The sequence below is a fragment of the Nyctereutes procyonoides genome, unplaced genomic scaffold (genome assembly GCF_905146905.1).
Source record: "Nyctereutes procyonoides isolate TBG_1078 unplaced genomic scaffold, NYPRO_anot_genome, whole genome shotgun sequence".
Taxonomy (NCBI): Eukaryota; Metazoa; Chordata; class Mammalia; order Carnivora; family Canidae; genus Nyctereutes; species Nyctereutes procyonoides.
Window position 1 is genome coordinate 48671831 of NW_026575049.1, and position 13880 is coordinate 48685710.

General features: G+C 37.2%; 1 protein-coding gene across 7 annotated transcripts in view; it reads right to left on the reverse strand.

The window, feature by feature from the left end:
• The window catches only part of SRBD1 (S1 RNA binding domain 1), a 275664-nt gene that overhangs the window by 81180 nt on the left and 180604 nt on the right, over window positions 1-13880 (reverse strand). For all 7 annotated transcript variants that reach the window (XR_008664926.1, XR_008664927.1, XM_055328956.1 and 4 more), the window contains one exon: window positions 2662-2846. Coding sequence is in view for 5 of the 7 variants with exons in the window: in XM_055328956.1 (XP_055184931.1) it covers window positions 2662-2846 (185 nt within the window). In the remaining 2 variants the exon portion in view is untranslated. The remainder of the gene's footprint in view (window positions 1-2661; window positions 2847-13880) is intronic.

Here is a 13880-nt window from a genome sequence, read left to right on the forward strand (position 1 = left end):
GCCCAAAGTGGGTATAAAGCATGCCAAAGAATCATGGCTCTAGTAAAAACAAAACCAACAACAAAGGTTTTATAAGGGAGAAGCGTAGAACTAATAGTTTAAATGGGGCTTCTGGGTTATCTGTGGATTCCATTTTCCCATGCTCTTCTTGGCCCCCTTTCCTAGGATTACTGAATGTTGATTCTAATAACAAAGAACATTCTATGCTTGGATCTCCTTTTACTAAGGCCTCATTTTCCCTCCACCCATCCCACTTCCTTTTCCTCCACAGCTGTTGGCTTGATCCTGATTACTTGTTAAAGCTATCCTTTACAGTTGTACTAACAACTGGCCACCTCTTGGTTCCCCTCCCCCAATCCAACCATCCTGAAATCAAATTTTTTTGTTTTTTATTTTTTCTGAATTCACCTTTTTCCTATAAAACAAAACAAAAACCCCTCCTTAAACCTCAAATCTCATTTTCCTCATAAAAAAGGAATATGTGAAAACTAGAATTGATTCTGTAGAATTTTCCCTGACACAGAAGTTGTGGATTCCAAAAGCAAGAAACCTGTTGTAATGTAATATTCCAATGGGCAAAGACTGTGTCAAAGCAAACTGAAACTAAGTCATTGATCAGGGCAGAGGTAGGATGGTCTCTGAGGTCTCATAGGCATTGTTTTTATGCTTGGAAATTCTTTTTTCTTACAGAGGTCCAGCTGCTACATATTCCCCAAGGGTTCCTGATCAGCTGCTTAGTTTAATTTTGCATGGAAAATCAGAGTCAGGAACTACTTAACATGTTCCTGAAGACAGCCTGGGCCACTGAGAAATCAGAAAATCCTCCATGTACCAGGCAAACTTTAACACTTTGATTGCCAAGGCTATATATTCAGTCTGCTATCACTAGGCTGCTTCTGACGAATCCAATTATAGAAACTAGCAACCAGAGTGTTAATAAAATAGAATTGATCTTGTCACTGAGAAAAGAGACAGGATGAGTTCAAGGGAAAGAAAGAGGCATCAAGGAAGGAAATACTTCTGAGAAAACGGAGAAAAGATGTAACATTTATAAATACTGTAATGAGGAAACATCCACAATACTACCTGCCTCTTCAAAAGTATGACTGTCTGCCTTACCCCTTGGGGATATTTTTAGTATTAAAATAAAAGCTTTCAAATATTTTGAAAATTGTGACTTACGCTAGGGCAAAGGTCAGTTCCAAAGTGAGTTTAGACACTTATTTGAAATTTCACTTATCACACTGATAAACACTGCAGTAACTGGTAAGCTCGGTCCAGAGCCAGGTGCATCTGTGTTTCTGCTCACTAAGGGCATGACAAGGTGAGGACCTCTACTTAGCAGTTGGTTGTTTAACTGAACCATATAATCTGAATGTTGATCTTTGCTCTGAGTCTACATTATAACTGGGATAATGGAGCAATCAACACCAAGAGAGAAAAGCAAAGATGGACAAGAAAACCCAATACAGGAGGCCTGGAGCTAGAGACAGCATATTTACCAATCTTCTAATGCGATGGTCCTACGCATACCAGCCTTATATCTCACCTTGTTTGATATCTATTGCTCTCCTCAGTATCCTGCTAAACAATACCCAAGGAATTCATATACAAGGGTACCAGGCCTCCAAATAGAAGTGGATGAAACATCCACTTTGGATGGACCACCCTGGAGACTCCTACTGCTACATTTTTGTTATCTTATTGTGTATTTTTTCTTCAACTTTTAAAAAAATTAATTTCTGACTTACAGAAAAGTTGAGAAGTAGTATAATGAACTTATCAGGCGTTTTTTTTTTTTTTTTAAAGTTTATTTATTTTTTAGTAATTTCTACAACCACATGGGGCTCGAACTTACAAATCTGAAATCAAGAGTCCCATGCTCTTCTGAGTCAGCCAGGTGTCCCTTACTGGGTGTATTTCTAAACTCCTTTAAACCTTTTCAAAGAAGCATGTCTAACTCCCTCAACAGAGCCTAAATGAGAATGAAAAGAACCAAGCCCTAAACATGTATCATAAAACTGGTTATGAGACAAGTGCAGATTCATTTAAATGTCAGAGCTTCCTATTCAAAGTTCCTTAGGCAGAGGGTTACTCAATACCTTAGTTCTTTTTCATGGGGTCATTGCTCTCAACAACTATGGATGTCATACTTCCCTGACCATCTACCTATGCTGAAAGCTAAGAGTTCTTTTAATTAGAAGGAAAATCAACGGAGAGATAGTATCTTATTTGTTCAATGTGTTCACTGACACAGAATACAGGAGCTTGGAAGGTTGCAATTTAGGAAAAAGATTCACTTTTTAGTTTATTAACCAAATACCTTGGACTTCTGGCTCTTACAAGATAAGAAGAGCTTACAAAAGGATTATGAAAAATGTGTGCCTCCATCCTCACGGCAGCCAATGTATGATGCACTTAGTCTAACATGATAGAAAATAAGCATGGGACAAGGAGTTGGGAGAGCTGGCTTCTAGCTTTGGCTCAGGATACTAACCAAACACAGTGACTTTGAAGAAAGGGCCTGTGCTTTAGTTTTCACATGTACAGAATGGAGAATAATATCAGTTTTGCCTATGGCAGAGGTTTGTTGTGAGGGCAATAGAAGATAATGTGAGCTATGTAGGTGAAAGATGCTATTATTTAAATTCAATTATTTACCTGTTCGAAAGTCAAAGCTCTCAGGCTGGCTGAGACCATCTATGATGACCTGTAAGGTGTGAACTGTTGTTTGCAAACTTTCTGCAATTTTCTCTATTCCGTCCTTTTCAAGGAATGAATTTATTTTTTGTTCCATTTCAGGCTTTCCAATCTCACACAGAGTCCCTCTGAAGAATGACAAAAACCTGCAGGGGCAAAAACAAGCAAACAAACAAACAAACAAACAAACAACCCCAGCATTTATTAATAGTATTACTCATTTTCTAATCTCCTTATATAGGTCACCCTAAAATTCATTCATCTCAGATCCATATATCATCAATCAACCAATCAATCGGTCTTGACTGAAAATCTACTATGTGTCTCAGCCTGTAATGACAGTCCTGTCCTGGAAAAGAAAGGAGAGGATAGATGTAGGTTCCTGTGCTATTTTCCAATCAAGCGCCTTCTCAAAATCAGCATCAGAAATGCTTTACAATGTAATGTTTGTTAGAGTTTAGTGTCATACATATTTTATAAATAAGGATACCTATGTTTACCTGATGTTTCCTAAATTTGAGTTAGAAATACTCATTTGGGGATCCCTGGGTGGCGCAGCGGTTTGGCGCTTGCCTTTGGCCCAGGGCGCGATCCTGGAGACCCAGGATCGAGTCCCACGTCGGGCTCCCAGTGCATGGAGCCTGCTTCTCCCTCTGCCTGTGTCTCTGCCTCTCTCTCTCTCTCTGTGACTATCATAAATAAATTAAAAAAAAAATTTAAGAAAAAAAAATACTCATTTGAATTTAAGTTAGCTAACAGGCAAACAATGAACTAATGATACCAAAATCCAGTAAAATATCCGGTAAGCACCTTCAGCTTTTGACAAATGAAAATTTGTTATTCATGTATCATATCACTGCTTTTTACTTTTGGGTACCCATGATGACTATTAATTCTCAAATTCTACTGACTGGCAAGCTTCACATGGATTAAATTATACCAAGTACATTAAGTACTCAAGAGTCCACAGGAAAAATATGGGAGGGGATATTAAAAAAAAAGTAACTTTGTTACAAAATGGAAGGAGTAAAAAGCAAATAAGACCTCAATTACATAATATTGAGGTGAATATTTTTATATACTATATGTATTATTGCTGTAATATTTATAATATAAAAATATCTGCCTTTCTCAATTTCCCCTTGCTATGTTTACCATTTCCTTCGCTTGCTGCCTCTCAATCACTTAGCTTTGGAGTTCAGTAATAAGTTAATTAAGAAAAAAATGAAGGGTTAAGCCATTTCCCTCTTCAATTTCATCTGAATATTGGGCTGTAGCTTACTTTCTTGATAGTTCTTGGCTGTGTATTTTTTGACATCATTAAGTTCCATTTCCTATGATTAATGGCACTTTAAAAATGTCAACACAGTAATCGGACAGATAGTGATACTAATGCCCTCAAATCCTTTCCTCTAAGGATGTCTCTGGAATATAAGGGAAAAAGGAAATTGTTGGAGCCTTGTCCATCATCAGAACTGGGATGTATTCCATTTGGCAGGCTGCTGCATTATCACAAAAGGAATGTTTGTCATTTCCAGTCTTTTTTTGTATTGTTGTGTTCAACCAAAGCCTCTTTAGTGATCATGCAGTACTGATAATCTGGCATCTGGTGGAGAAAGCTCTCTCATTTCTCATTTAGGGCATCTTTTTGGGTTCAAATGTACAATCTTCCTATATCCCATAGCTGTATTTTTCATCAAAAACAGATAGATACTCCAAAATCTAACTAATTCTCTTGAGAATGTATATTGGTTAGTGGTCCAATGAAAGACCAAGGAATTGGTCCCTTGTCTCTCTTTTTGGAAATGAGCTTCTATCTAAACTGGTGGGCCAATGAGATATACAATGTAAGTCTATGTCCAGGCTTCCCCAGCCCACGAGAGAAGCAGCCAGTATCTGTTACTGCCATTGGAAAAGCAGTGGCACATAAGGGCCCTGGTGACAGGGAACAGCTGCTGAAGCTCTGACTGATGGGAGACATGACACATGACAACTTCTGCCCACAGCCAACTTCTCTGCACAACTTTCTGAATAATGCATGCCCTGCTGAGCAGGCTTCCCTGGTATTTATCCTCTTGGCTTGATTGGTCTGCAACCAGTTATTTAGTAGAACATCTTTCAGATCCTCAAGATTCTGGCTTACAATCAATTATTAAAATGCCAAAGCATATTCATGGGGTAAATCTATAACCTTGACTGGCAATTTATAATTAATGAAAGTTAACTAAATGGCAGAAAATTCCATATACTTCCAAGCACTGTATAGGTCTTGGCCTCAATAACAAAAACACTGGCTCAGGAGGCTGCTTGGAGTCTTAAGGTTGCATTTGGGGTGTGTGTGTGTGTGTGTGTGTGTGTGTGTGTGTGTGTGTGTGTGTGTGAAAGAGAGAGAAAGAGAGAGGGAGAGGGAGAGAGAAAGAGAGAGACTGCTACCAAAGTCACTTCCATCAAAGAATTCTGTTTATAGTGGTTGCAAATGTAAGAAGAAAATTGGTCTGTTTAACCTGGGTGCATATTTCATGTATCATTTTCATTCTCACACACATAAGCTTGAGGACAATGGTAACTGAAATCAATAAAAAAGTACCAAATTATGCTCCTAGCTAACATGTCATATTGATCAACTCTATTTTTAAATGACTATGGAACAAAGTCAAATGTTACTTTATTTTGAAAACTTTTTTAAAGTTACAACAGGATTGCAGAAAAAGGAAAAGAGCGAACAAAAACGGAAGAGAGACTATAAAATAAACTGGGAATAGCATTCAGATTGACCTCTCCCTTATTGGATTTCAAATATATTCAACTGTAAATTATAGGAAACAATGTCTTAGACCTGGCAATCACTCAATAAACATGCATTCTTTAAATATCCTAAATTTATTCTACATTTTCTGAATTTTCACTCTGAAGTTGAATGTGATAAGTAACATGCAATACAAAGTTTCATTTTAGAATTGGGTATAAGTAATACTCAATACAAAGTTCTTTCTGCCTCAAAAAGTACCATATAAAAACACAACACACTTTATGAAGCTTGAAAAACAGAATGACAGGGAACATGTACTGGCAGGTAAGTGCCGGGCATGATGCTAGTGCTTGAGAGATGTGTTCATTTAATCCTAACAATAATCCTAAAAACTAGGTGTCCTATAATACAGAAAAGTAAAATTGAGGTTCAGGGAAATTAAATAATTTGCCCAAGGCCACAAACCTATTTTCACTGACTGGAGTTTCACACCACATCAGTGTGTGTCTGTTTAGAACTGTAGTCATGTCAAAATAAGTGATATCTTTAAGATATAAAACATAATACTTCTGGTAACATTTCACCAACACAATTCAACGATAGATGATTTCTAAACATGAGACAGTTAATACTGAATAAATTCCACAAAAAAACTGTTACATAAATGAATTTCTGGAGATAATTCTCTCAAAAGCCAATGAGTTATTAAAGTCATAGTGTCATTTTCTCCACTGTCTTTGCAAAGCTTTTTCAGTTTGCTAAGGACTGTGGCCTGAGCTGCTGTTTTTATTTAATATGTAATTTCATCCATCTTACTTAAAGTAAGAAAGTAGCATAAATGCAACAAATAAGCACATCATGTTCTTTTAGCACACATCTGCATGAAGTTAAAATATAGACCTTGCAGCAGAGATAATGCTTGTTTTTCAAGCAGAATGCTTATATAACCTAAAATCGTTGATATTTTCAACAGCAACTTATTACAAATGCAATGTTTTTTTCTCTCCAGAGTCAGTCTTTGTAAGGCTTTTCCCAAAGAACAAGAAATTCTCAAGATTCGTAAGACTTCAGATAAATCACTCCGCTTAGGAGCCCAGGACAGGTTCATTACATTAAAGCACCACGGTACCCCACAGAGTATGGAGGAACCACGGTGATGCAAGACCATCACTTTAAAAACAACTTACTATCAGCGCGTGCTTTGTGGACTCAACACACAGGATTTATAATCCCACGAAAAACCCAACAACTGTGCTGCAAGGGCAAAGTACCTGTGGCTGTCTACTCACTCTCAACAGTTCCAAAAGAGACTTTTGTACTGGCTTATTTTTATCCATTAGTTTTATTCAATTGTAATTACATCAATAAACAAAGCATTAAATGAAAGAGCACAGTCATTTTATAAATAAGGAGGCACAGACAAAGCAGGTCATAACTTGTAATACCGATGGACGTTCAGTGATTTAAAAAGAGAGCTTGTACTCTATGAGAAAACCTGGCCTTCTTAACTGTGATTGTAGATTAAGTGGTGGGACACAAATGAAAGTTCAGGAATAATCTGTTACGCCAAAGCCACAGATTCAATATATATTTTTAAATCTACCGCTCTTAATATTAAAGACTAAAAATAAATTCCAATGTGGCAAAAAAGAAAAACCTGATACTCTTTTTACACTACCTACGGGGAGCTGAATTTACACAGGTGAATGCAGAGCAGTGCACATTTAGTTCAGCTTGAAAGAGAGAGTGCTGACTTTACCACATCTGCTGTTTCAGCAGCCAAGTCCAAGGGGCAGCAATGTGAGTTGCACTTTAATCATCAAAGAAGCTTTTCAAACTTCTAACCTCTTTGTTAAACCGAGACACTGGACTGGGCCAAAATCCTTAAAAACCTTTGCTAGCGCAAAATCTGTAAGTACTGGTAAATTCGAGTGCATTAATGGAACATCCCATTGGACTGCAGAAGCTGCTAGGTCAGTGAAGACAATGTTTAAATGGCTTTTCTTAGCATGTAATCAACCAGAGAAATGTAAAGCAAACAAATTTTCACAAGAACGTACAGCTAATTGCTTTTGAAAACTGCAGATAAACTTTTAAAAAATGCAATCCTTTCAGAATGGATAAAGGAATTGTTCTGAAAGCCTGTACAGACTTTTATCTGAGAGTATAGTTTTAAATGGTATGCAGCCATCCAAGCAGCAGCTGGAAGACATCTTCAGTGGCATTGGCTTGGTATCATGTGGAGCATCTTTGGAGCACTTCCTCCATCTAAACACATCCCTACATCTAAATACACTCTTGCATCTATGAGTAGCAGAAAACAAAAACAAGAGGAACTGAAAAGGAGAAGCTGTCATAGATTAAGAAATGCAGTTTGTTTTCTAAAAGACTTGGTTTATAACCATAAGACAACGGTTACCTGCTTCTAACTTCCAAAGAACTGTTTCCTTCTTTTTCAAAGATCTGGTATATATGCAGAGAAACTGGATACAGCATGCATGCTGCATTAATTGTATATAGGAAAATATATTCTTAGAAAGCTGTTTTATTTTATCTTGGTAATTTTGTATATGGAATTGGCTTTATTAAAAAAAATGCCAGTTACAATGTGCTTACACAGTTGTACCACACAAAACATTTAAGATCAGTGAAATAATAAACAATGCCACAAGGAATTAGTAGTGATTTTTTTTTAAGAGATTCATCCATTTATTTGAGAGAGATAGGGAGAGGGAAAGAAAAAGAGAGAGAGAGAGAGAGAGAGAGAGAGTGCGCGCACATGCGAGAGAGAGCACATGAGCAGGGTGAGAGGCAGAGGCAGAGAGAATCCTTAAACAGACCCCCTGCTAAGCATAGAGTAGCTGTGGGGCTGGATCCCAGGACCCTGAGATTACCACCTGATCTGAAATCAAGAGTCAGATGTCACCCAGGCACCCTGTAATATTGATTTTTATGTAGCTTTTCCTATTTCAGAACTATTTGCTAGGTTACAGTATACTGTGTGATAGTATAATTTAAAAACCCAAATGTATATACATATACATCCAAATTAGTGTGAGTACATAAAAATGGGAAGGCATCATGTAATGAAATGATGTGATTACTATTCTAAAAATTTCTAAAATCCTGTTTTAGGAACTGCCTTAGAAATAAATTTACAGGCAACAAAGGAAAATTAATTTTCTTACATTTCAAACAACAATACCCCCTTCAATAAAAAGAACCAGAGAAAACCCCATCAACCCTATATTATTCAGGTTGATCATCCTCTTTTCATTGAGTCTGGTGTTTTATATTTTAATTTTTATTTATTTTTAAAAAATATTTTATTTATTTATCCATGAGAGGCACAGAGAGAGGCAGAGACATAGGTAGAGGGAGAAGTACAAGAGCCTCATGCAAGACTTGATCCTAGGACTCCAGATCACAACCGGAGCCAAAGGCAGACACTCAAGCACTGAGCCATCCAGGTGCCCCGAGTCTGGTTGTTTTAAACACACATACACACAAACACCCTTAAATGATAAAGATTTTCTAAAATATCAAGTCTCTTCCAAGGAATGTGACACAATTGAAGCATTTCTGAAGCATCTGAAAAATAATTGAGTAAAGCATACTCAGTTTTTCTCATTAAGTATTCATTTACTGTGGAAGAAGACTATGGAAGATGATAACAGGGTCTCTGCCTTGAATGAACTTACAGAGTCTTATTTTAAGCAATGACGGTATGTCAGAATACTCTTCTACATCTGTTTTTTAAGGGGTAGGGTTTTTACATGCAGATAAGCATACTTTCAAAGTACTAATAAAGATGATTTCATTTAATTCCCTCAAAAAAATTTATTGTGGATATAGATTTTCAGATAAAGGAAGCGAAACTCTGATAGATTAAGTGACCTGCCCAAAGTCACGCAGCTGAGACCACAAAGTTGTAGGTAAGTTAAAAGCTGTCATAGATCACCTCTTCATTAACACTCCTTAACTCTTTACTGCAGGGAATATTCAATGCAGACAAAAAAATTAGATCCCAGATAAAATTTGGCACCCAGAATCACTGCCTGGGAACAATTTATTATTTTTCAAACCAAATTCAAAAGGAAAAAGTTTGGCTCTTTTTGAGTTATCCAGCAAGAGTTGGACAAAATTAAGTTAGTGGTTTCAAAGCCTGTAGACTCTCTACAGCTCAAAAACACTGTGCTTAGAATTCATATAATTTAATTTACTGGCTGTAAAGCCATAACGTGGATTAGTGCTTGTGAATATTTGAAAGAGGAGGGCAAATAAAAAAGTAGTACTCAAAACCACTAGGCTAGATGGCAGAGCTGGAATTAAACAGCTCCAGTGCTATTGGGGTTTGATAAAGCCCAGGTATTAGAGTAAGGACTGTCCTCCTTGGGAAAACAGTCTTTTTACTGTGAGTTTGGATCTGTCAAGGAATCCTCCTTTCAAGGAATTTGAAAATGCTTAACATCTGTTATTTCCCTAAAAACCCTGGTTGTCCTCTGAATGGGCAGTCATTTTTATTTCATTTGAAGAGTATGCAATTGAAGTCAAAGTAATTTGCTTATGGTCACACAGAGTTAGAAGACAGGCTAATGTTAAAATCCATAGTGAGACTGGGGACAGGAAAGGAAGGAGGCAGATAATGGGACACTAGATCAATACCCTACTGAGTTTCAGGCTCCAGACTGAGTGATCTAAGCCTGAGGAAGACGGGAGAAGGCCAGTCCTACGGAGATGAGAGAGACTGAAGCAAGCACACCACTGGGGCTGGCTGGCAACTCCCTGGCACTCCTTCTCTGCTGGGTGCTAACAAGCGGCTCCACATATGTAGCGGAGAAACCACAGCCTTTTCTCTAGTCCCAAGACCCAGTGTTAATATTAATTAACAATGTTCAATGACCCAAATTATAGCTGGATCATACGGTAAAACAATTTTTTCCTGGGAGACCAGCAGTTGTAAACCACATCCCCCTTTTCTTTAATGGCTCACCTTGACAGCTCCTCCTCAATCACAACTAAAAATAATAGCAATAAGGGGGCACCTGGCTGGCTCAATTGGAAGAGCATGCAACTCTTGATCTCAGGGTTGTGGGTTCGAGCCCCAGATTAGAAACAGGGATCACTAAATAAATAAATAAACAAACAAACTTAACAGCAACAACCACCCAGTAATAATAATTACAGCAACAATAGCTTACTCTGTCCCAGGTATTAAGGATTCTAGATATATTAACCTATGTAATCCTATCAGACAGGTACTATTATTATCTTATTTAACAGACAAGTAAACTAAGGTCCAGGGAGGTTAAATCACTTCCCCAGCTCAAACAAGCATGATTTGAACCCAGGCAGTCTGGTACTGTACTGCTTCCAGAATAAGCTAGAGGGAAGTTAGGTACTATCTTGGATTCTTCAACTTCCTAGCTCCCTCAACTAGCCTTGCCTTAAACTTCATGGGAGTGGTGGTGGGGGTGGGGGGTGTTGCAAAAGCATGTAAGACACGAGACCTGACAGTCAATTCCTAAGAACCTCACAGCTTAGTCAAGTGGGTACATTTACTTTCATCTTTCTCTTTTGTGAAGGCACTTTAGAAAGTATGATAAATGTTATTTCCTAGGAATTACAGTATGATGTTTTGAGGCTTTACTAACAAGATGAAAAAAAAAGAAGAAAAACAAAAATCACCTTTGTAATCTTTTTTTTTTCACCTTTGTAATCTATTGGTCTTTCTTTTATGATGCGGTGCCACTTTCTGAAAAGGCAGTCTACTCTTGTCCAGTTATAGCTCCACAGGAACTAGCTGATACACATGCTAAGACATCATTTATCAAAAGTCAGCAGCGATTCTGACTTAATTTTCATGTCCAAATGCTGCCAACTCTTGTGAGGCAAGTCCAGAAAAAATGTAAGACCTTTCAAATTTGCAAATAATTTCTTACATCTGTTTACCTAATCTTCATTTATTTTATAGAATTTGTAGTTGGGTTTCTTTTCAGGCAAGCTTCCCACAAAGAAACATGTTTTTATCATTGCAGAAGTTAGCTGGCATGCGAATGCAGGAGAAAGCTAGAGCGAATTGTAGATGTGCGGAGGTGTGCTAGGCATACTCAGCAGGCTAAGTAACTTACCGCTCACAAAAATTACAAATCACCACAAGTCATGCGCCTTCTGGGTTGTTCACAGTCAAAACCATGAATGTCAAATCTGTGAATCTACTGCTGCTGTTTTTTGTTTTGTCTTAAAACAACAATCTAAACTACTTGCATTACAGCTGCTTATTAGCCAATAGACTTCCTTCCTTGCTGGGCAGAAAGCTAAGTTTGGGAAGAATGTGACAAAACCTCTGAATGCAATTCTAAAAAAAGAGTTTGGAGATGGTAAATCCTTGAACAGGAATGGGAAAGAAACATAGGCTAAGATGTGCTCACTCATTAAAGGTCTTCAGTCTGGGGCACTTGTCACTGTGTGGCTTGACTTATTGTAGCTCCATGGCAGGGAGCAAGGCAGGACCTGTACAACCCCTAGTCCCCAATATTTTTAGGCTATGAGCACTGTTGGGATCCATTTATCTCATCACAGAATCCTCTGTATCTACTGCCTTAATTCTACCTGTTTTCCTTTTTTTTCCAGCTATATTGAGGTATAATTGACTGTTAATATTTTATAAGTTTAAGGTATATAACCAGTCGGTTTGATATACTTCTATAACTGCAAAATGATTACCACCATGACAACTCCATCTGGTCACACAATTACCATTTCCTTTTTATGGTGAGAACATTTGAGATCTACTTACCAACTTACATAATACAGTACTGTTTGTTAGCTATAATCACCATGCTGTACATTAGACGCCCAGAACTGAACTCATAACTGAAAGTTTGTAACCTCTGACCAACTTTAGTTCTAAAAAACCTGATAAACGTTTTTAGTAAATTAAGAATAAACATTACTGGGCTTTTTATAGAAGATCCTCTTTCCCCAAGTAATTATTTTGTCAATTTATATAATTATTCTTATCCTAGACTTGAATTTTAAATTGATGGTTGTTTACTCTCTGAAAACATACTTTTCAGCATTGACTATAGGGTCAGAAATAGGTACATCAGCAGTAATAAAGGAACTGACAGTGCTAATACTGCACAGTATAGCTACTGATACAACTCATCTGATACACATTGGCTTAGACCATCAGAATGGTGCTGCATGTCACAGTCTTGTATGCAGGCTACTCACCAATTCCAGAAACTAGTCTTTTATTTTATTTTGTTTTGTTTTTTTTTTTTTGGTTTTTTAAAAATTTATTTTTTAAAAGTTAATATGTGCATAAAAGGAAACTGAAAAACACAAGAAGCAAAGAACAAAGTCATCCATAATCACAAGCAGTTTGCAGTTTGACTTCTAGGTCCTGTGTGTGTATCTATCTACACAAGTAAGCATTTTAAGTAAGATCGTACAGTTATGTATCATGCTTTTACACACCATGAATATTTATCATGTCAAAGTCCCCAAACTATGAGTATTTTGATAACCAAGAATACACTACACCAACTCCATCTGGAAAAAAAAAAAATGTAATCCTGCCTTTCTTGGCGACAAAAACATAAAAGACAAAAATGGCAACAGGCCTCTAGATAAAGATATTGGCAGAGTTACAATTAAAATACTGCATTCCCTTAATGTTCAATTAAAACTAAGACATAAAGTAACAGCGTACACAACATATAATGCTTCTAAAAGAATTCATCATCCAATCTATAATATTCAATTAGCAAAGAGGTATGTTTCCATTGAATCACTTAATGTATTCCTATAGTACAGCCAAAGAGACTAATACACGTTATCATTAAAATGTAAATATGAAAACATCCGCATACAACTCTCCCTCTATACTTCCTTCTGCCCCTCTGCTGTCAACCTAGTAAGTTCTGACATTTCTCAGAGACAGCTTAACAATCTCATGTCCAAGATGCTTCTTTCCTATCAATGATAACAAAGAGAAACTTATAAATTGGTTAATTCACTAGCTGTACGTTTTATCATACATTGTCACCTCAGGACATCCAAAAAGCTTAGATGTTGCAAAATAACGAACTTTCTCCACAACAAACACAGGTACTTCATAAAAACATACATATAGACCTATGGTTATAACCTAAAACTGTCTTCTAGATGTGGAGATACTAGCAAAAAGCCCTTCCCTTCACCCCTCCTCTGCTCCCTCCACCAAATTAACGACTAAGTATAGGACTACATCTAGCTCTAAGAAGTGGATTAACAGACACTCCCAGAACAGTCCTTCCTAAAAACTAACAAAAGGGCATTTATAAAGGGATTATTTTACTACCTCTACTTTTAAACAGAATTTTAGTCTAAAGACTCAAGGGCACAGAACCCTTCTCTTCTCACTTCTTCCCTGCCCCTGTCC